Genomic DNA, 20,755 nt, shown 5'->3' with positions numbered 1-20,755 from the left:
TAACCTTACAAGTATATAAATAAAACCTCAAGAACATTGAACATAAGGCCTGTCGTAGGACGTTGGCTGTGTATGTGTTCTCTCTGTCTGCTGGTCCCACCTCTGCACACATAATTGGCACAACAGACCTCGATTGAACCACCCAATGAGACCACAACACCCGTCAGTAGCAAAGGTGCCAAGCCAGGTTTATTGCTGAGGCAGCATGGTCCTAGCGCCCTGGATCAATGTTACAATTACACTAGCACATCTACGCCCGTGACAATGCATGCAGCTCAGTCAGTGGTCGGACTTTCCACTACTCCCAAGGCTGGCCAGAGATAGTCCCTCTGAGACTCCATTTTATACATTGATACATGTTGGTTCGATCAAAACATCTTTATGCATCATACTGTCATCCTGACCTTATCTTGAAGAGAAACCAGTGTCCCTGTTATCTCTGAGGAATGTCTTTGTACCGTGTTGATATTTGTGTGCTCTGTATCACTTTACTGGAATGAGTTACGCGAGAGTCCTGTGCCCAGCACTTCTCAGGAATGTGTGTTTTTTGCAATACCATCCCTATTCTTGCCAGGTTCTGTGAGCAAACTTCACACCTCAGGCCTCACACCAGGCCTCGGATACAAGGGCTCAGGCTCTCTTTGCCCATGCATAATACATTTTGAGGGCTCCATGTGGTAAATGCAGGGAATTTAATACTCTGATCTGTTTTACCAGAGTACGCAGCACTGTGCATCCCAAGGCTTAAAATGAGATTCTCACGTAATCATTGCCTCCATTTCTGGAGGTCATTTTAAAAAAATACCTGAACGAAAGAACTTTTTGCATGCTGATTGTCCACCCCTATTCCAGGAGCGGTATTTGTGTGAATAAATCAAGTTATAGGTAGCATACCCAGAATTTAATGATAATTGCCATGGCAGTGTGGTCTCTATTTTTTTAGAAATATCGCCATCAATTTCTCCTTCAAGACAGTATCTGACAATTGTTTTAATCTGTTCTCAGTAAACTGGAAGTGCTAAATTCTATATTTTCTGCATATTAAAAATTTAGTAATTTAACCCTAGGGTCAGAAGACTCACAGAGACTTTGTCCAGCTAAATCTACATGAATTATGGTGCAATGCTTACCTATACTTCAACCTCCTGAGTTTGGTTCCTTTTGTTGAAATGTATGTGTGTAAATGACAAAATATTTTGATTCCTCTACTCACGAAGGGCCATAAGAATTATGCAGGACATACTTTGGAGTGGCTGAGTGTGTTCTCCTGTAGTGGACATTGGCCTGGTGATGAAACTCAAGCTCAACAGGAGGTGAGGAGAAGAGCTCTGTTCTGGAGACCAAGAGTTCTTTCCTAAGGAAGAGGGACTCAAATAATCTTATTTTGCTCAGTGTTTTTTCCCTGGATTTTCTGTGCCCTCTGCAGAGCAAGTGTGCAGGAGAGGACCTGACCAACAGCAGCAGAGCTGAGTCTGCAGTAAGCACTGATCAGACCATTAGCGCTAGGGAGATGTCTCTGGATTGGAGCAGACCAGCAGAGGACAGCCATCCCTTGACTACCATAGACTCTGAAGCTATGTCTGCAAGGCTGTTAGACACTCGTGGCTGGCCCACACCAGCTAACTCAGGCTCGCAGAGCTCAGGTTAAAAGATGGTTTAATTTTGGTGTAGATATTTGGAGTTGGGCGGCAGCCCAACTGCTGGGACCCTACAACCTCACAGGGTCCTAGATTCTGGACTCCAGCCTGAGACTAAATATCTACACTTTATTAAACACACCCTTAGCCCCAGCCCCATGAGCCCGAGTCAGCCACCATGGGCCAGCCATGACTTTTTAGTTGCACTGTAGACAGACCGTAAATGAACAAGATGGTGGAATTTGTGGTGGGTTCTGGAAGATCTGGAACTTCTGAAGACTGACAATTCCTATTTGGAATTGTAGAGTTGATTAAAGTGATACAGTGACTGGTGTTGGTCATTTTCTTATGTAAATATCATATATATAGTATAAGATATATGAAGGAATTTTATGTTTCTTTTGATCATTTTTTATTTCCACAATTAAAGGGATTGGAAGGACTCGGGTGGAAATCATCTGCAAAAAGTCTTGGGAGACTTCATTTTATGTCTCAGAACAGGGTCAATAACAAAAAAAGTTTATTTTTTTACTTTAAATTAAATATATTTTTCTTTTTAATAAACCTGTTTAAAATTAAATTTAAAATTGATAATCTGTTAAGGCATAAACTTAGTATAATCTAATTTTTGGTTCATTTTCGTTTAAATGATTTTAAGCAGTACATGTTTGCGTCTGCATTTTTAAAGAAAATCAAACCACTGAACTGCTGCATGTCATTGGTAAAACAGCATATACTAGAAATAACTGAAGTGCTAAACCAGGTTTTTGACAACAGTAGCCTCTTTTGCAGGTGTATAGGGAATATTTTCTTCATTTTAGTTCATTCAACTCAATCAGTTCAATGTTCAGATCACTGAAAGTGAAGAAACTGCTTGGGAGCTAAAAATCAGGAAATGTTGTTGTTCTGGTCCGAGCTATGAATGAAACTAGGTGTGAGAGGATGCGATCCAACAGTCCCACAATCATGACCAGAAACTTTGAGTCACTAACTACAGATACTGTTTTTAAAGAACAAAATGCAAAACATGTTTTGATAAACTTTTCTTATGTACTGAGCACTTTTAAATTAGTTTTATTTAAGTAACAGAACCCCTGTTTTAGAATATTTGTGTTTAATTCCAAGTTTCCATACAAATAGAGCTTGACACACATAAATATTTAATCCTCTCGTAAATATGAAATGTATCATTCACCAGTTCTAACATGATAATGTAATATAATTGCTTTAATGTCTGTAGATATGCTAGGTTAGCAAACATTACCAAATTTAGTATAAAGGCTATATTTAATTGCAAATTAATATATTAAATTTAGCTCATTAAAACGTAATTTAATTAAAACGTAACTGAGAAGGGACAAGGTAGTATAGAGGAAAGGTTAGGGCTGTGGAACCATTTATGTCACTGCTTCAAGTCTAGGGCAGGGCAGCCATGCTTTAGCTGTTATATGGCAAAGAGGAAAGTGAATTGGTGGTTGAAGTCTAGGGCCTGGTCACCAGACATCGACTGCATCATGCTAATTAGTAGTCATGGCAGAAAAGCCGTAGCTGAATGAGAGAATATCAAGGTTGGAAAGGACCTCAGGAGGTCATCTGGTCCAACCCCCTGCTCAAAGCAGAACCAATCCTCAACTAAATCATCCCAGCCAGGGCTTTGTCAAGCTTGACCTTAAAAACTTCTAAGGAAGGAGATTTCACCGCCTCCCTAGGGAACCCATTCCAGTGCTTCACGACCCTCCTAGTGAAAAAGTTCTGCCTAATATCCAACCTAAACCTCCCCCACTGCAACTTCAGACCATTACTCCTTGTTCTGTCATCTGCTACCACTGAGAACAGTCTAGATCCATCCTCTTTGGAATCCCCTTTCACGTTGTTGAAGGAGGCTATCAAATCCCCCCTCATTCTTCTCTTCCACAGACTAAACAATCCCAGTTCCCGCAGCCTCTCCTCATAAATCATGTGCTCCAGCCCCCTAGTCATTTTTGTTACCCTCCGCTGGACTCTCGATTCTTAGTACTTTGTCCCGGGTCCCGACTGATGCATGGTCAGGGCACCATTTGTCCCGATATTGCGGCTTTAGCCGCTCAGATGGGTTTTTTGTTGTTTTTGTTGTGGGTTTGTTTGTTTTTTTGCTTCGGCAACTCACTCCGGCCACTTTTTTTTTGCTTCCCCCATGTATCCCGATATTTTTTCCGTTTCATCTGGTCATCCTAGCTCAGCCCCCCCCCTCCATTCCCAATCATTTTTGTTGCCCGTTTTGTTGAATGGGTTAGATAGAGACACTGTCTCTGCACAAGGACATCTTGGTAGGTTAGAGCTAAGAAACTGTTACTGCCTCTATTCAAGCCATATCTGGTCTTCGGGCAACCACCAGGATTTAGCCTCAGCACTATCACTCAGGTCACTTTGCAAGAACTATCTTCATTTATTGGGGACGGAGAAGTATTTCAGTTCACATAATTAAAATTTTAATGTTTTAAATGTCTCCTCTGAGTGCCAGGGCAGTGAACTAGACACTTAATCTGAAGGCCTAACAAGTCCACGAAGCCTATGCACAAACCAAATGTGAAAAACTTTCTAATAACTTACTGTCTGTGTTAATTACATCACTTCTTTCACTGGGAAAACTGAGTAAGTGAGCTATGAGCAAAATATTTAACACTCCTCATCCCATGATCACCAAGCTCTTCACACTGGGTGAGCACCATAAGTTTTGTGCAGGGAGTGGAACATAGTTCCAATGGGTTAGGCCTTAGCATAGATTCCCCCCAGGTCTTCTGATGCCCAGGCCTGGTGTTTTAACTGCAGCCTTTATTCCAATCTCTTTAAGAATATGAATTAGATCTAGCTAAACTAAAGCTGAGGCAGGAAATCCTCTCATCCCAATGTACAATAACCGCCACAATATTTGTCAAGGGCAAGTCACAATGCTTCTATATTTAGTTGCTCACACATACCCGTGTGAACAAACCTGATGGCTCGCCTGGGGGTAGGGTGGGGGTGGAGATTGGCGGGGGGGGGTCAGTGCCTGGCAGAGGAGACAATTTAGGGACCCCCGTACTGTGCCCTCCACTGCTGACCTAGCACATGTTGCTAAATCTGAGCACGCAGAACAATCCCAGTAAATCCTAGAGCAGTTTATCTATCACTTGTTCTGATAAAGGCATATGCGGGCGGGGGGCGGGTCTACTTTAGCCCCGTCTCCCCCGGCCCCACATGCTCTGGTTCTGCAGTCACGTCCTTCATTCAGCTCCTTTTGCAGATAATACTTTTGCCAGGGCTCTTTTGTACTGATCCTATTCAAGATTAAACTGGGCAGCAGTTGTCGGTGCATTGGTGAGTTAGAAACGTTTATCTTGACACTTTTCTGGATTCCTTTCTTTTTCTGAACTACCTTGATGTGGTTGGAAGACAATATGCCAACAGAACACATGTCCTGGCTGCAACCTGTACACAGTACAGTGACAGATGTTACTGCAACAGACCAAAAGCTTGTGTTGTAATTAGCTATTAGTAGCATATCTATAAACCCAATGGGATTACATGTCACATAAGTATAGCTTCACGTGTCACCAGTGTCTGGAAGGGTCCTACGCTAATCGGTTCAATTGAAAACCACAGCCTAAGTGGTACGTTTTTTACAAAGGCTTATAATTTACAGAAAATACCTCAGACCTCACTTGTCCTTAAATAGCCACTTTATTTTTATTAGAAGAAAACATAATTATTAGGTTGTGCATTTGTTTCAGGTGACCGTCCTTTTTCGGCTAAGTAACATTCTGGTTACATAATACCTTTGTGTTGCAAAGAAGAGTTAACTGCTCCAATTGATTAAAAGCCTTTTTAAAAGAAGCCTAATGTTACCACTATATATATATATATGGGCACTTATTGACTAAACATTTCCTTTCCACAACATATAAATGTTTCACATCCCCAGAAGCTGACCAAATTCCTGGGAGCAGGGATTTGTTCATGGTGTCTTAGATAATGCCTTGTGCCTGAATTAACGGAGCTTGTTATTGTGACACTATCTGTCTTGTGTGGAAGAAGTAGCTGTATGTGGTCTCTCCAGGGTCACTGCTGATCTCTAAGACTGGTACTCACAGTGACCCTAAATGTAATGGCTGAAGGATTAGCTCCGCGAACAACCATTTGGTCTCTTTCTAGAAAACAGGCACAGATTTAGAACAGTGCTCGAATTAAAGTGGAGCTTTTAAGGTCCCGATAAGGTGGGATCGGGGGTGCTCGCTGTGGGAGGCGCTGAAACCATGCCCCAGTGAAGGGGCAGCGTATGCCTGGTCTCTGCTTCGATGCAAATGGAGGTGGTGTTGCAGGCACAGGAATTTTACACAGCAGCTGAGCACAATTACTATCTATGCACCCTGGCTCCAGGGGCTACTGCTTTGTGGTGCCCCAGGGGCAAAAGCCCCACTGAAGGGTGTAGAGGGGAGGCAGGACTGTAGCTAAGAGGTTGAAGAAGGCATTCCTCCCGCTGGCCTTTGTGGAACTCTGGGAGCCGTTGTACTGCCCCAAACTCTCTAACCTGGGCCAGTGTTTAAGTGCCACCATCTCTCCCACGCGACTTGTTACTAGTGCATGCAGAGCTGTGTGGAAATAGAGGGCAAAGACTGCAGAGGCACTTGCCTTTCCTCCAAGGAGAGCTCTGGATGGGTTGGCCCGCAGTAAGGCACAGCAGAATGCCTCCACATGCAGCTGACTGAATCGTGGCTTAGGATGTATTCTGTGCCCTCGTCTCTGTAGTTGGTGGCTCCGCTGGCTGAGAAGGCTGCACCAAAGTCTTCCCTGGCGCCTTTGCGGTGGCTGCAGCAGGGAAGGTGCGAGAAGAGAGCAACCTTTGTGCTCGAAGGAGCAACGGCTGCAGTTGTACCCCCCGCATAATTGTGCAGTACTGGGGATAGACCTTGAGGCCAGACATCCCTAGTTGCAATGTACAGCTAGGGAGGATCCACAGGCTTGTTCTCTTTACTTCAGTATATAAAGGGGCGCCTGTCCATTGCTCTAGGTGCCCCTAACAAATTATTAAAGCCAAAGCTCCCTCCCCCACAGCTCCAACCCCCTGAAAAGCTCATCTCTGCAGCAGCCCATGAAAATGTGGAGAGGCCCACATCAGCGCTGACCCATTAAAGGGTGTAACATCCTCCACCTGAAATCAGCAGCCACCTAGGGGAAGCAGTAGGTCCCCCCATGATACGCAGGTGGGAATTGAAGAGGGTACAGGAGAGACTAAGGCTGAGGCAGACACAACCTTTTTGTCAAGCGTCTTCTTACTTTGAGTTGCTGTGAAGCACCAACAGGTGAAAGGTTTTAATAGGGACACCAAGTGAGGAGAAAAGAGAGGTGAAATTGGCTCCATTGCAAATGCACTGGGGTCTTGGTGCAACAACCTGGGAATAGCGTGTGTTTGGGGTGTTTCCGTGTGGAGGAAAATTGGGGGAGATCCTCCTGAGACAAAGGCCTCATTTTTATACTCATTGTTTTGGATCTTAGCCGATGACACATCACATCTATTGGAAAAATTAATGATATTATATTCACCCCAGGTGAGTGAGTGACTTGAACCCAGTTCATATGCATATTCGCATGTCTGCTGATTCATGAGTTTCTATCCATTTTCCAGCTAGATGCATAACTAACTGTCCATGTTTTCCCCCATGTTAAAGAGGCAAGCAGAGTGGAATGTGACAGAGGTGTCCTTACTCTTGCTTCACCGGACCTATTAGCTCTCTGGCCTTCTTTTTCCATTATAGAAAAGCTGTGTTTGTATTAGTGAAGCAGGCAGACACACCACTATAAGGATTACACTTGGTTTTTACATAATAGCTTATCCAAGATTAAGGGTCTTATTCAGGCACACCAGCGAAAATAACCAATTAGTGACTTTGCAGATTCATTATTTAAAGGCAGCCAGAGGGCAGTTCACACAACACTCTCCAGCTGACCACTGAGAAACGGACTGACTTGGAGTAAGCTCGAAGGGCTGTAGCTACAATATCCCAACAGGTAGGTGGTCTTTCAATAAAGAAGCAGGTTAGCATCTCAGGAAACAGCTTCTACTGCCACGCGTTTCAGCCTACTGTACTTATGTGAAATATTTATGGCATCTTATGTGAAATATTCCTCAGAAAACTGCAAGTAGCATTTGCTGATATGTTAGTCTAGGTGTAACTTGAGTTGGAAAATAGTTAACTGAGCATGTCTTTGGGACCATCTGGATGGTAGCTCAGGCTCTGTAGGGATAAGATTATAAAGTTTCAAAGATCTAAATGACTCGCTGTTGGATATCCTGCAAAAAGTTGTGGTAATAATAATAAATAATAATAATTAATAATTAATCATAATAAAAGGATAATCACAAAAGAATTTTTTCCCCTGTAAGCATTTAAGTTTAATGTGAGTGTGTGGATGAGTTCGGATATGCTAAGCAGTTACTGCAGCTGGGGATTACTCGGCAAAATTGTGGTAATATTCTAAAGGCAGGTCAGTAATCCAACATCTGAATATTGCCTCTCAGATGTGAGATGGTGAGACTATAAGAGGGATTAGTATTAAAAGTTAAATTCATTTCATGTTTTAATAAGCCATTAGAAAACATTTGGTTAGGTTGTGAGAAGTCTCATGTGAAAGGTAATAACCCTGCTGGACACAGAGATGTCACAGGGATCAATGCTCGTAAATATTTAAAAACAATTTAATTATGAAAAATGAGGTTTCACTAGAGCTCACTGGAACGCTTTCATCAAAACAAAATATTAATGGAAAAACAGAAAATGTGAATAACTCTATCCATTTTCCAGCTAGATGCATAACAATAAAACAGAGCTGCCATAAATGCCAGTATTTGTGGCAAGCAAAATACTAATTTAGCAAACCAAAAATTATTGTAGGTGCTGTGATGTGCTAATCAGACTTGTATTAGGCATTTTAACTTGGCCAGGTTTCTTAAAGAAGGATTTATTCAATACTGTACTTAGAGTAACATGAAAGGAAACAACTTTAAAAATGTGAAGCCTGTAATCGGTATTTATAGCACTAGCTATCCCAATTGTTTCATGCAGAAGCAGGCATTTTACTTTAAACGTGACCTTACATTTAATAACTACGGTTGTTTCCATCTTAGTGAATATCTTAATGCAGGTAGAAAACTCAAGATTTGCTGATAAAAATGAGATTGATTGTTGTCCTCATCCCCACCCCAAATGCAATTGACAAGAATGTGGTGGGTAGTACCATTAATCACACAAAGGTATAAACCACACAATTGTTTACATTTAAACAGGACCATTGGCTATGCTCCAGCAGAAGTTGGTATATTTCAGATGCTATTTGGATTATTTTTTGGCCTTCGATCGAAAACCTTCTTCAGATTTGTGAATCTGCATCCGTATGAAACTCTTCATGTTTGCTTTTGTCTTCCAGAATGAAATATACACAGTATGTCTTCCTGGCAACACTCCTCTCTCGTACTGAACACTGCCTGGCTCAAAGCTGTACAGTGGATTCTTTCTCTGTGAAAGACAACTTCGATCCAAAGAGGGTAATTATCACAGCTTCATCTGCTGTGCACAGTGTGGCAGTAGAAGCTGCACAATTTACATCACTTCTTTAATTTGCATAATGTACTAATTCAATGAAACTTGAGCTTGGAAATTAACCTCTTTGGTTTAAAGGTAAAATATATTCTCTCCAACACTGTTTCCATAGTTTGCTCTTAACTCACCAGATTAATCCCCCATTGCCTTCTGCTCAGCAAGACCTTCAGCCCAAAAAATCCAATATGAAGGTTAATTTTCTCACATAAGGAAACTTGTTTGACCTAGTAACATCTGCTCAAATGCTGGAAGTCCAAAAGCCCCGACTCCTAATGTGCTGCCATTAATGGCTCATCCTGACTCTAAATACACAGGACAGTCATTTCCCCTACGTCAGCGGTATGGCAGACTTGCATCCTTGGAATCTAGAGTATGCTAGTGAGCTGCAAATCCTCACTCAGGAGTGGCCCTTGGGAGCTGGAGCTGCCGCACAGCGAATCAAAGGGAGATAAATTGGGCCTTAGAGTAGCCGCATTGACATCAGACATCAATCAGCTGCTCAAGAGAGGGTCTGAGATTCTGGTTGAATTATGGTAGCAAATAGGACCACCTCTAGATAATAGCCATTGGGACAGAAATGAACAGACTCTGGGTTTGGACGTGGCCAGGGCACCAGACTGGGACTTTGGAGGTGGAGGATGCAATTCCCTGCTCTGCCACAGACTTCCTATGTGACCTTGGGCTTCTGTGCCTCATTTTCCCATCTGTAAAATGGGGATAATAGCAGGGGTCACAGAACAGGAAGGAAGGCAGAGGTGAGAGCAGGACTTTGAGGGGCTGCCATGGGGGCGAGAACTGCTGGGACCTTCCTTCCAAGCCTGGTGCTGGCTCCCCCGATCCCACACCCAATCTACCTCCTAGGAGTGGTGAGAGAACGAATACAATTGCAGGTGCTGAGACACTACAATCACCGGGGTCACAGAAATACCCCATACTGTAGACTATTACGTTTGATCATAACGTTCCTGTTCTGCTCCAGTTTGTATGGCACTCCGTTTCAGTCACTAATCTGAACTGATGACATTTTGGCTCCCTAGGACAGCGAAGGATTAAGGCAGGATCAAACAACCCAGCTAATCCACCCTTCCCTCCATGCCAAAACCACTTTGCAGCCCTCCTAGGTAGAACCTCTTCCAGAAGGGGTCTTTGATGGCCCACAGAAGGGTCAAGTAAGGCTGACCAAGAATTGTTCCTTCCCCATTTCACTGCTAGACCCCCACCTTGGGTTGGACTGTGAGAGGCAATGCAAATACTCATATGGGTCCATATGCATCAGCTCTGGAGGGCTTGGGGAGAATCCGTGCTCTGACTAAAGGCTGAGCATCCCCCTGATGTATCTGTTCCTGAGTTACAGGCTCCATTTCAGTCTCTAACAGGCATGTGACTTCCTAGATCACCTGGCCTCTTAACTCCATACTTTCCTTTTACAGACACAAATCCCCCATAAATATCCCAGTTTTCATGAGTGCCAGAGCAGGGGTGCAAGATGTTACAGTGTAGGCAGATGTTTGCCTTCTGTTTGTGTTCAGCTTTGTGCATTACTCCTGTTAATCCTGTGGCTAACTCTTTGTGGGTCTGACCCTGCTGGAGTAGTTTCTGTCGATACCCTTTCCTTTTCAACACATACTGTGCTAGGTCTTCAGGGATGCTTTTCTTGGGCATTTTCTTCTTTCTCAATCAAATGTATGCACATCACTACCAAACTGGCCTCCTTTCCTCAGTTTCTAATGAGTAAGCTTAATGTTTTTTGCCTCTCTGCATAGGAACTTTAACAAGGGTGAGGGCTTCCAGCAAAGTATCAAATTCAGTCCCTTTCAGTAGTGACACATGTCACAATCTAATGGTTATTTAGTGAAACTGTCAAAAGAGATGGAAGTTCCCACCAAATTATGACTGGCAAAGTGGCTCCTAAAACCCTCATGCAATTTACTCTAACTGGGTCACTTGTTGCAAAGAAGCCAAGGACTGAAAGGGAACAGAAGATGTGCTACTGTTTGATTTACAGTCATGGTTTGTCTGGGATATGGATGAGACATGTAAGCAGGGCAATGTAGGGAAGCTTATGCTGCTGCTACCTGCACTGTAGATGACTGGGCCTTCAGCATCCAGCGATACTAGCTCCTGTCACAAGGTCAAAGGTGAAAATGAACAGCAGAAACATTCTTCCAAGCACCTAACAAATGCACACACAGGCCTTTCCCTGGTTTTTATAGCACCTACCTACAAGCTTTCTGGCCACCAGCTTGCTGCAGTATGGGTGGTTACAGATGCCTGATCTTCATTAATTGGGATATTTTCCTTTCATTTCAGTATTCAGGGAAATGGTATGCCCTAGCAAAGAAGGACCCAGAAGGCCTCTTCCTTCAGGATAACATCTCTGCTGAATACACCATTGAGGAGGATGGCACAATGATTGCATCTTCCAAAGGCAGAGTGAAGCTCTTTGGGTAAGTGCTTGGCGAACACGCCACTCGCGCGCCTGATCAAATGCACTAGTCTGCCTTGTGACTGAGAACGTAACTGAGGCACATGACATAATCCGGTTACCTTGTTCAAGAAGGAAAACCTAATAAAGCTCAGTATCTTAAAACGTCAAATCTTCTGCTTCTAGGGTCCTGGCTTTATTTTCTATTTAGGCCACCAGTGATGATGAATTCAAAGCCAACCTGGTCTCTTTTGTGCCGTCACACAATCACCATGTATCTGACAGTCTGTGTTCAGACGCCCAGGACTTGAAAAGCTATGTCTTCAATAATGGTAATAAGTCAATAGGCCCAGATGGAGTTTCTGAGTTTTAAGGAAGCTAAAGAACAAAAGAGCTGTGCTATTAACAAAAAAACCTAAAAACAATTACTATATTCAAGGTTTGACAGCGTTCAACCTTGTTTATTCAACCTGTTTATTCAAATGGAGGTCCTAGGAATTATACCTCAGGCATAGCTTCTTTACAGAAAAGTATGGCTAAGAAAATCATTAAATGTAGAGTGGCAAAGCAGTCCAGTGAGGGTAATGTCAAATAAACCAATGTAGCTTTTGGAAAGGCAAACTGCTTCTAATTGGTTAGATTTCCCTGAAAGATTTGGTGGTTGAAGGGGCCAAGTGGGTTTTATGTTAGTGGATTTTTCCACCTGACATTGGTTCATCTTCTGTGGAAGACTCAAAAGCCCTCATATAATATGGGCGGGCATTGGATAGAAAGCACAGATGGAAACAAATCTAAGATTTTTGCCCGTCACCCATGGCTACTGTAAGGGATTATGGCTTGGTTGAGAGACTAAACTGAGTAGAAATAAACAGCTTTCTCAGTGTAGAAAGAACCCCCCCCAAGACCTTCCATAGATAAATACTAGCTCCAGTGCTGTTCAACATTAGCTAACAATATGGAAGATGGGTGCACTGAAGTGGTAAAACTCACTCAAACAAACCTTAGGTTTGTAAAGAGAGAAGAATGGGCCGCACTCCAGGCCGTTTGAGAAAAAGACCAGGTGAAGTTCAGTAGACAAGTACTACGTAATGCATGTGGGAAGGAACACGTTTGGCTATTCAGAGTTGTTGATTTTGGGTAGCCTCCCAAGAAAACCAGGAAATCATCTGTTGCCATGAATGTATCTGCTTCATGGCTGAAGTTACACTCCTTGTATTCAGTAGGCTTTGAGTGTGCAACTTCATCCCAGTGTAAATCCAGCTGTGGGAGGAGGGATTAGGATCAGAGAACTTCTATCCCAGAGGGAGAGTGCAGCAAATTCTCCCCGCCTGTGCTCAGACACCAGACAGTTTAGTCAGGGGGTTCCTGGCAGCAAACCAGGGGAAAAGCTAGTACAAGTCAGCCATTTGCATGGTGGCCATTAATTCCTGCGCAAATGAGCAGTAAAACCTACTCCCCTCTGAGGTGGCACCTCCACTAAGAAAAGGATGGGTGCACAGCAGAAAGGAAAACCAGGGGAGAGCATGTAGTAGGGAGGATACAACCTGTTGTAGCTGGCAGAGGACAGTTACCCTCCCCAACACCTCGTCTGCTCAGAACGTGTATGGGGTGGGGGGAGGGGAGTGTAAAGCCAAGGTATCTGCCCTGGGTCTGAACTGCAGGGAATGTGACTTGGAACCCGCTCTGTGGCCTTGGCTGTCCAGTCTCTTGGCTCTTGCAAGTTCCTTACCCTGCTTTCCCCATCTGACCACTACTGTCCCCATTCTTGGTCCTGGTCAGCCTCCACTGCCCACTTGGACACCCTGTGATAGCTGCACGGACATGTGAAGAGCAACCAAGAGGAGTGATATGGTGGGATGAAAGCTTTGACATCTGCCCAGGGGTCTGTCCTGGGAGGGATCTATCTGTTCCTTCTCACCTTGTTGATTGTCAGGGCTGAGGTGACACCTGGGGGAAGGGCCTCTGCAAAGATTGCAGGGGGTGGGTACAAGTGGCACATCTCCACTCATTGTGAACCCTGTAATATGGCCCTGCCTGGCATCAAAGCACTACGCTAGCTACCTTTCCCCAGGAAGGCCAGACCTCCCTAGAGAATGGTGTGACTTGCAGCCGGTCTCTGCATGCTGAGCTAGCCCCAGACGAGTGTGCTCCCCATGACTTGCTCCTCCTGCGCTGCTCAGGCCTCCGAGCTCCTCCTCCTGTACCCCACATCCTCCTGCTCTTCCCTCTCACTTGCAGAATCTGACTGTCCGGTCGCCTCTCCCGACTTTGAGCAGGGGGTTGGACTAGATGACCTCCTGAGGTCCCTTCCAACCCTGAGATTCTATGACTATGGCAACAGCCTGCTCTCGCCAGGCTCTGCGAGGTGTAGCGGACAAGAGCACTCCCGCTGGCCAAATCTCCCCCCACCGGAGCTCAGTGTGGAAAATGGGGAGCCAGAGAAGAAATGCAGCTTCTGGTCATTTTCAATGCTCCTCTCTATGAGATCACATCTCTGGTGCCCACTCTGCCAGCCATACCAACCTTCACTCTCCAGTAATTCATTCCTCCTATAGCATACTGGAATTGTTTTCATGGCTCTCCTTATATAGGGAATTCCTGTCTTAAACTAGTCCACAAGGCTGCTACCCTCCCCACCCTCAAATTCCTCATTGAGAGACACTACTTATGACGCTCAGCAGAAACCAACCATCTAGTGATATCCCTTTGAATGATTGAGAGCCTGTAAGAGCTGCCTGCACCCTATACCATGCCCTGTATATATATTGCCATTCACCCTTGTCCTCTGCCTGCTTGAATCCTGTATGAACAGGCGTGGAGCATCTTGTCTATAGGAAGAAGTTACACTCTTTGAACAGCGACTCTTACTGCTATTTTTCTCAGTGGCATGTAGCACAGTGGGAGTCTAATTTTGTCTTAGCCATACTCCAATACACGGAATGCATTTCCTGCCATTTCTAGATGCACACGACTTACTCTGCGGTGTGGAGGTGGGTAGGAGATGCATCATCTCTCTGCACTTGCATCTGTGTAGCCCACAACTCGTTCCTGCGTCGCGATTGGGAAAGGAGCACTGTGCTAGGACATGGAGTGGCTTTTACTTAATGATGAACTATTCTGAAATGGGAACAGTGCCCATGGCCCTGCTAAGTCTGTCAGAATTAAGTCAGGTACCTGTACGAGTCATGAACAGGGCTGTTATTTTGTGCATTGAAACATACACTGTAGATTCCCATCCTCAGTATCTCTGCTTCTGTTTCAGATTCTGGATGATCTGTGCTGATATGGCTGCTCAGTACACAGTCCCAGACCCCACCACTCCAGCAAAGATGTACATGAGTTACCAAGGTCTGGCAAGCTACTTGTCCAGTGGAGGTGAGTGAATTTCATCACCTTTGGTTAGCTGTGTTGGTTTGTAGCTCATTGGTGTTGAGGCCTATGTATTTCAGTGGATGAGCTGCCAAGACCGTTGCACTCGTGTGGGACACTGCAGGTCACACAGGTTAGAGTGAAGTGCGTGAGAGCTGGGGACCAAGCATTGTTGAACAGGGGGATCTGGCTGTGGAATTTACTTTGGGAGACAACGCCAGAGGCTGATCTTTGGAGAACACTGCAAATCCTTGCTCCACAGAGCTTCTCTACCATAACCAACCCCTCCTCCCCAAAATATGATTGGGAAACCTACTCCAAATAAAAGAGAGCTCTCTACCTCCCAAAAAGAGACGAGCCAGAGACTCCCTTAAGGACCAAACTATTACCAATCTATTTTACAAATGTGGGTCACAGCACAAAGCTGTATCAATACAGTTCTGGGCTGTCTGGACTTGGGAAATGATGCTTTTCAGGAGTCGGAGGTGTGCTTGCTCCTGTTAGCTTCTGCAGGCCTTCCCCATGCACAGCCTGATAACTTGAGCTGTGCAGTGGGAGAGGGATTTGACACTTACCCCCATATCCTCATACTAGCAGCTGGCCAAAGTAGCTGTGTGGGTGGTGACGGGAGGAAAATCGTATGGCTGTCCCTTAGCTGCCCTCGGGATTGAGACCCACTCCCCAGGAACTTTTTGTGCCAGCCAGGTGTATACACCTGCCTAATTCCTGCAGGCACCACCCATGTCCCTTCTCCTGCCAGAGGACTCTCTGCAGCTGTGGTGCTGGACAGGATTCCCCATTAGTGAGTGCTGAAGGAATATCTTTCTAGTGCACTGGTAAATAAATTACATCAAAACATCCTGGATGGAAGAACAAAGCTGTAAAAACAGGGGCAACATCTTAGAAAAACTCAAAACCTAGACAGTGTTAGGCAACATTAATATAGTCATTACAGCTGGTCTACCTGTGATATATTCCCAGACACACACCCCAGGATGAAATGGAGTTAAGGCGAGAGGACATATCACTAACTTAGGTTAAACTAAATTGCAGGGATATTGTAATTATCCCAAGACCAAGTGTTATCGACTTAGGAAATTCAGATAAGGTTGAGTTATTAAGAAATCCAGCGTGTATTTCCATAACTGTACTGCATGGGCAGCCAGACACCCTGCACTCTACCAACAGACCCTTTAAACTTCCCATAGAATTAAAGCTCCCTTAATTGCCCACCTAGGTTACATTTCTTTTCTTTTTTCTTTTCTGCTAGGATTAATTGTCCCTTTTTCCCTGTTACTCTCCATAACTGAAAGTTTTTCCTTCAGCAGAAATGCTCATGTGCTGTAGTGACACCATACCAAACTTATTTTGCCTTAACTGTGGTTGTGGGCCCAGATTAAACTGATTATTTTTTCTAGATAATTTACACTTCTTCATTATTTCCCCCTCACAGTGTCATGACCGGGCAGGGATAAGGTTGTTTGGGCGCCCTAACTGTGCACTTCCATACCCAAAAATGTTCAGATTTCTTTCTTCAGTGTTAACTTTGTGGGCTCATAACACTCGGTTTGGAGATAATAACAGCCCAGCAATGCAGTTTCCCTAGACTGGTGATAAGTACTAAACCTTAACTACATTTTTATGTTGCTCATCTGGGAATCTCCTTGCTTTTTAAATGGAAAATATTACCTCTTGCACTCCACTCTCTCTGTTATCCTATACACACACTCTAATTTCTCTTCCCTACCCCCGATACACCTGTGGAGTTGCTCTGGTGCAACAGGTACCTTTTGTAGAGATTTTTTTTTTTAGGATTAATCACAATATTTGCCACTTGTCATCACTGCAAAATTTGTCAAATTGCCCCTTTCAAAATGGCCACCATTTCCCATTGTTCTCCACATGAGTGAAGCAATAGCTGTCTGAAATAGCAATAGCTGCCTGATGGTGTCCCCTCTTCTGTAAGAGATGCTATCTCATTAACATGCAGAGCTGAGCACAATTTAGAATTTCGACTGCACAGGAAATTGATATTTTGCATTTGTTTTTTGTGCCTAGTAGAGTGAAAAGCCAAAGTGTTAGAATGTCTTGCAGAACGTGAAGTTCTGAAATTTCAATATGGAAATATTAAAATGTTACATTTGGTTCTGAACAAGTTCAACATTAAGCTAAGTTGTCACATTGCCTCATGGAAGTTGTCATTTGGATGACTTGTACTCTCATTGCTCCCTGACTGAACTACATCTTTCTTGATGCCTTGACCCCAATGGAGCATCACGTGACATGGTCACAGGAGAGATCTTGATACATCATGGGAGATGTAATTAGTCAGTGAGCCCCAGCCCACAGGGAATGGGGGACATGAATCACTCTAAGGACAACTCCCATGAGGCACTGCCGCACTTTATGCAGATACGCCATAGTGTCAAGATGATTTGACACCAATATTACAGTTTGGTTCAACAAACGGAAAAGTTTGTACTCAGCTCAAATCAACCAAGAACTAAACGTTTTGATCTTCCACTAGAAAACTGCAAAACTCTGGCAAAATCTAACTTTTACCATAGGAAACTTCAATTTGGCAGGAACTGAATTTTCCAGCAAATTCCTTTCAATGGAAAACTGCCAACCATGTCTAAGGAGATGGCAGCCATTTTGACAGAGGGCAGTTCTTCACTGAATTCTCTGCGCCTACCATTGTTCCCGTCAGTCTCTGCTTTAGGAGAAACTTTCACTGAGAACAGAAAAAAATTATTATGGAACCTAAAAAAAATAAATATAACTCTATATACTCAAGATTCCAGTTTGTTTTAACTGAAAAGTTTTTTTAAAATGGGCTAGTCTACGATTATTAGCGGCAAACAAGTCTGACACTGGATTCTAAATTTCTTAAGGGGCCCATTTTAACGGGCAAATTTCCAGAAAATTCTGTGCTCAGCCAAGTGCTGTAATTTAGGGGAAGATATAGCTTCTTCTTCTATGCTGAAACTCCACTTCAAGTGCAAAACTCAACTCATCCTAATTACAGAATCACTGCTGCCACATCAGTAGTTAGTGGGCCTGCAGTGGAATTGCACAGAAAATTCCAGGAGCTGGCCTAATCCATAGAAGGAGAAACCAAATCCTTTCTCAGATTAGTTTGTTTTAATGGGGCAGTCTTATAAATCTTTATTACTTTTAAGTAAATTCTTGGACTAGAATTCTTGCTGTTCAGGCTCTGTGTACATGATAAAGGCAGACTTGTGTCACAAGCTGTATCTGCATCTTGCTGCTGTTCCTAATTTAAACAAAACACTTTTGACTTTTCTATAATGTCAAATGGTAGAACTGAGGGTATTACAATAGCACTCTTCTCAAAATGGCCACAAACTGAGGGCAGCTGTGCCTTCAATCCCCTGGAGAACAATGGGTGATGGCAGTCATTTGGAGAGAGGGCAGTTCTTCATGGAATTCTGGAATTGATCATTGTATAATTCGGCTTCTGCTGAGATAGAGGATTTTACGACTAATGGGAAAACATGACCAACCTCTCCATTTCATCCAAACTCATTGAAATCTTGTGCCTGGTCTCCATTTAAACTCCTCTTTTAGGATTAATGAAAGAGGCTGGTTTGGACTGTTAATCAGATTAGAGGCTAATCAGGGGGTGGACTGCATCAAGCTCAATTCCTGGCTGAACGGGAGCATTTCTCACAGAAAGACATTCCATCCAGATGTCAGGACTCTGAGTGGTAGAACCCTTCATCCCTTGGGAATCTGTTCCAGTCGTTTCACTCACACTCACATATGCGCACACACTGTGAAATTTGCTGACTTGCCTTCCCACCACTGATTCTTGTAAAGCTTGAGTTTGCTGGATTGGAGTGCTCAGACATCTTCACCTATGTAGCTACCTACAGCCATGACTAATAAGGTTTTCTAACATTTCAGGGGACAACTACTGGGTGATTGACACTGATTATGACAACTATGCCATTACTTATGCCTGCCGCAGCCTGAAAGAGGATGGCACTTGTGATGATGGATACTCCCTTATCTTCTCACGCAACCCTCATGGGCTCCCACCAGCCATTCAGCGCATTGTGCGACAGAAGCAGGAAGAGATTTGCATGTCTGGCCAGTTCCAGCCAGTGTTGCAGACAGGTACGCTAAGATACTAACAGACTCTTACTGTAAGAATCAGATGCATATTTCCTAATACAACGAAGTCATTGCAACCTAATTAACAGTTCTTTTGACAGCACTTTTGTGTGCAATATTAAGTAAGAGTGAGGCTGCAAAGTGAAAGACTTAGAAGTTAAAAATGCCAGATTTATGGTTGTGCAAACTTAAATCTGCCCCTCATCCCCATCCTATGCAGTAATGAAGCTGATATGCTGTGGAAAAACAGGATGTCATGTCATTAGACCATCCTAGTGGACACTTACAAAAGGACAGATTTAAGGTTGCCTGGGCAACGGGAAGTCTGGCATTTCCTAACTTTCAAGTGTTTGACTTGGGCACCTAAATAAAGTCCTTCTAAGTTAGCTGCAACTCCTTGTCTGTACAAAGCAAAAAGGTAGAAACAGAATCCAGTACTTAATAGCCTCTCCCCATTGTGAGGCGCCAGCAGGGTTTGAAGCCTTAACCTTCAGCACAGACTGCTATAATTAGAGCTGTGCTTCTAACCGCATTAGCTGGCAGGAAGAGATGGCCGTTTCTCCAGGTGTGTTAATGAGTCATGTGCTGGATCTTGAGGGTGCTTGGGGAGCAGCCTCACCTAGTTCTCTGTCATTTGAGCTGGGGAAGTTCTAGCCCCATACATTGCCCATGGGGTGGGGAAACTGGCCCTTCGATGCCATGTGCTGGAGGCAGGGGTATTTCTTGGTCGGGAAGCCTGGCTTGGTTACTCGCCCTCCACCAGAGGTGTGGGACTTACTAACCCATGTGTAGTGCATGGGCTACTGAGGCAATGTGCTGAGTGGGGAGGAAGCCCAGCTCTGCGCACTTCCCTCCTCCCAGCCCTACAAAGTCCTGCTCTGGCAGGTCTTGGCCCTTCCCAGCTCAGTGTGTGCTGCAGACCTGGCTCTCCAGAATATTGGGTTGGGTTATTTTGGCTTGCTGTCAGAAACTCTTCTTGAAAATATAAAGGTGGCAAGCAGTTCATCTCCCCAGAAAGCTTAACAGGTTGAAGACAAGGTACTTCAGTAGCCAGAGAGTTATTCCCGTCCTGCTTTTCAAAGGTCTGCTGCACACAATGAAGTGGGTAAGAGCTCTCCATTCAGAAGGATGCAAGAATCTCTTAAATTGGAAAGTGTTAGATAACCTAAATAGAGGGGGACCAACCAGCTCCCTCTTAAAAATAGGTGCTTCATTGAGAGTACAGGTCCCAACATGTATTGCTTCATTAACTGACAGTCACAGGACTGATTCAGTCACAAAGTAAGGAGCTATCTTTGGGCCTGATCTTGATTTACAGTCCTTACTCAGGCAAAACTCTTATTGAAGTCAACGGGAATTTTGCCTGAGTAAAGTCTGCATGTTCAAATTTTGTAACAGTGTTAAGCTGCCCAGCTGTGAGTCGAGTAACAAACAGAAACAAGCTGTGGGTATGCAGCAGGAAAGCAGGGAAGTGTTAGCTGGGTTCACCCAAAGAGCTGACCCAGAGGCTTTTGGCTACGTACGCTCATTGCTGGCTGTGGCTGAGAAAGGGGCACTGGTTATTGGGCAGG

The 20,755-nt window shown here is 44.1% G+C and overlaps 2 protein-coding genes across 3 annotated transcripts in view; one reads left to right on the top strand and one right to left on the bottom strand.

The window, feature by feature from the left end:
- Positions 1–20,755, top strand: part of LOC119855591 (purpurin) — a 47,096-nt gene that overhangs the window by 24,038 nt on the left and 2,303 nt on the right. Inside the window, exons 1-5 of one of the 2 annotated variants that reach the window (XM_043514260.1) lie at positions 7,610–7,661; positions 9,078–9,195; positions 11,561–11,697; positions 14,938–15,050; positions 18,975–19,187. In XM_043514260.1, coding sequence (XP_043370195.1) covers positions 9,079–9,195; positions 11,561–11,697; positions 14,938–15,050; positions 18,975–19,187 — 580 coding nt within the window. In that variant the 5' untranslated portion in view covers positions 7,610–7,661; position 9,078. Of the gene's footprint in view, positions 1–7,609; positions 7,662–9,077; positions 9,196–11,560; positions 11,698–14,937; positions 15,051–18,974; positions 19,188–20,755 lie in introns of those variants that run through there. The other variant, XM_038401911.2, reaches the window with a different exon arrangement.
- Positions 7,575–20,755, bottom strand: part of IDUA (alpha-L-iduronidase) — a 95,260-nt gene continuing 82,079 nt past the window's right edge. The window contains exon 14 of the mRNA XM_043514248.1: positions 7,575–7,888. Coding sequence (XP_043370183.1) covers positions 7,812–7,888 — 77 coding nt within the window. The 3' untranslated portion in view covers positions 7,575–7,811. The remainder of the gene's footprint in view (positions 7,889–20,755) is intronic.

The sequence above is a fragment of the Dermochelys coriacea genome, chromosome 5 (genome assembly GCF_009764565.3).
Source record: "Dermochelys coriacea isolate rDerCor1 chromosome 5, rDerCor1.pri.v4, whole genome shotgun sequence".
Classification (NCBI taxonomy): Eukaryota; Metazoa; Chordata; order Testudines; family Dermochelyidae; genus Dermochelys; species Dermochelys coriacea.
Note: the sequence above shows the minus strand (reverse complement) of the source record. Positions and strands in the feature narration are given on the sequence as shown.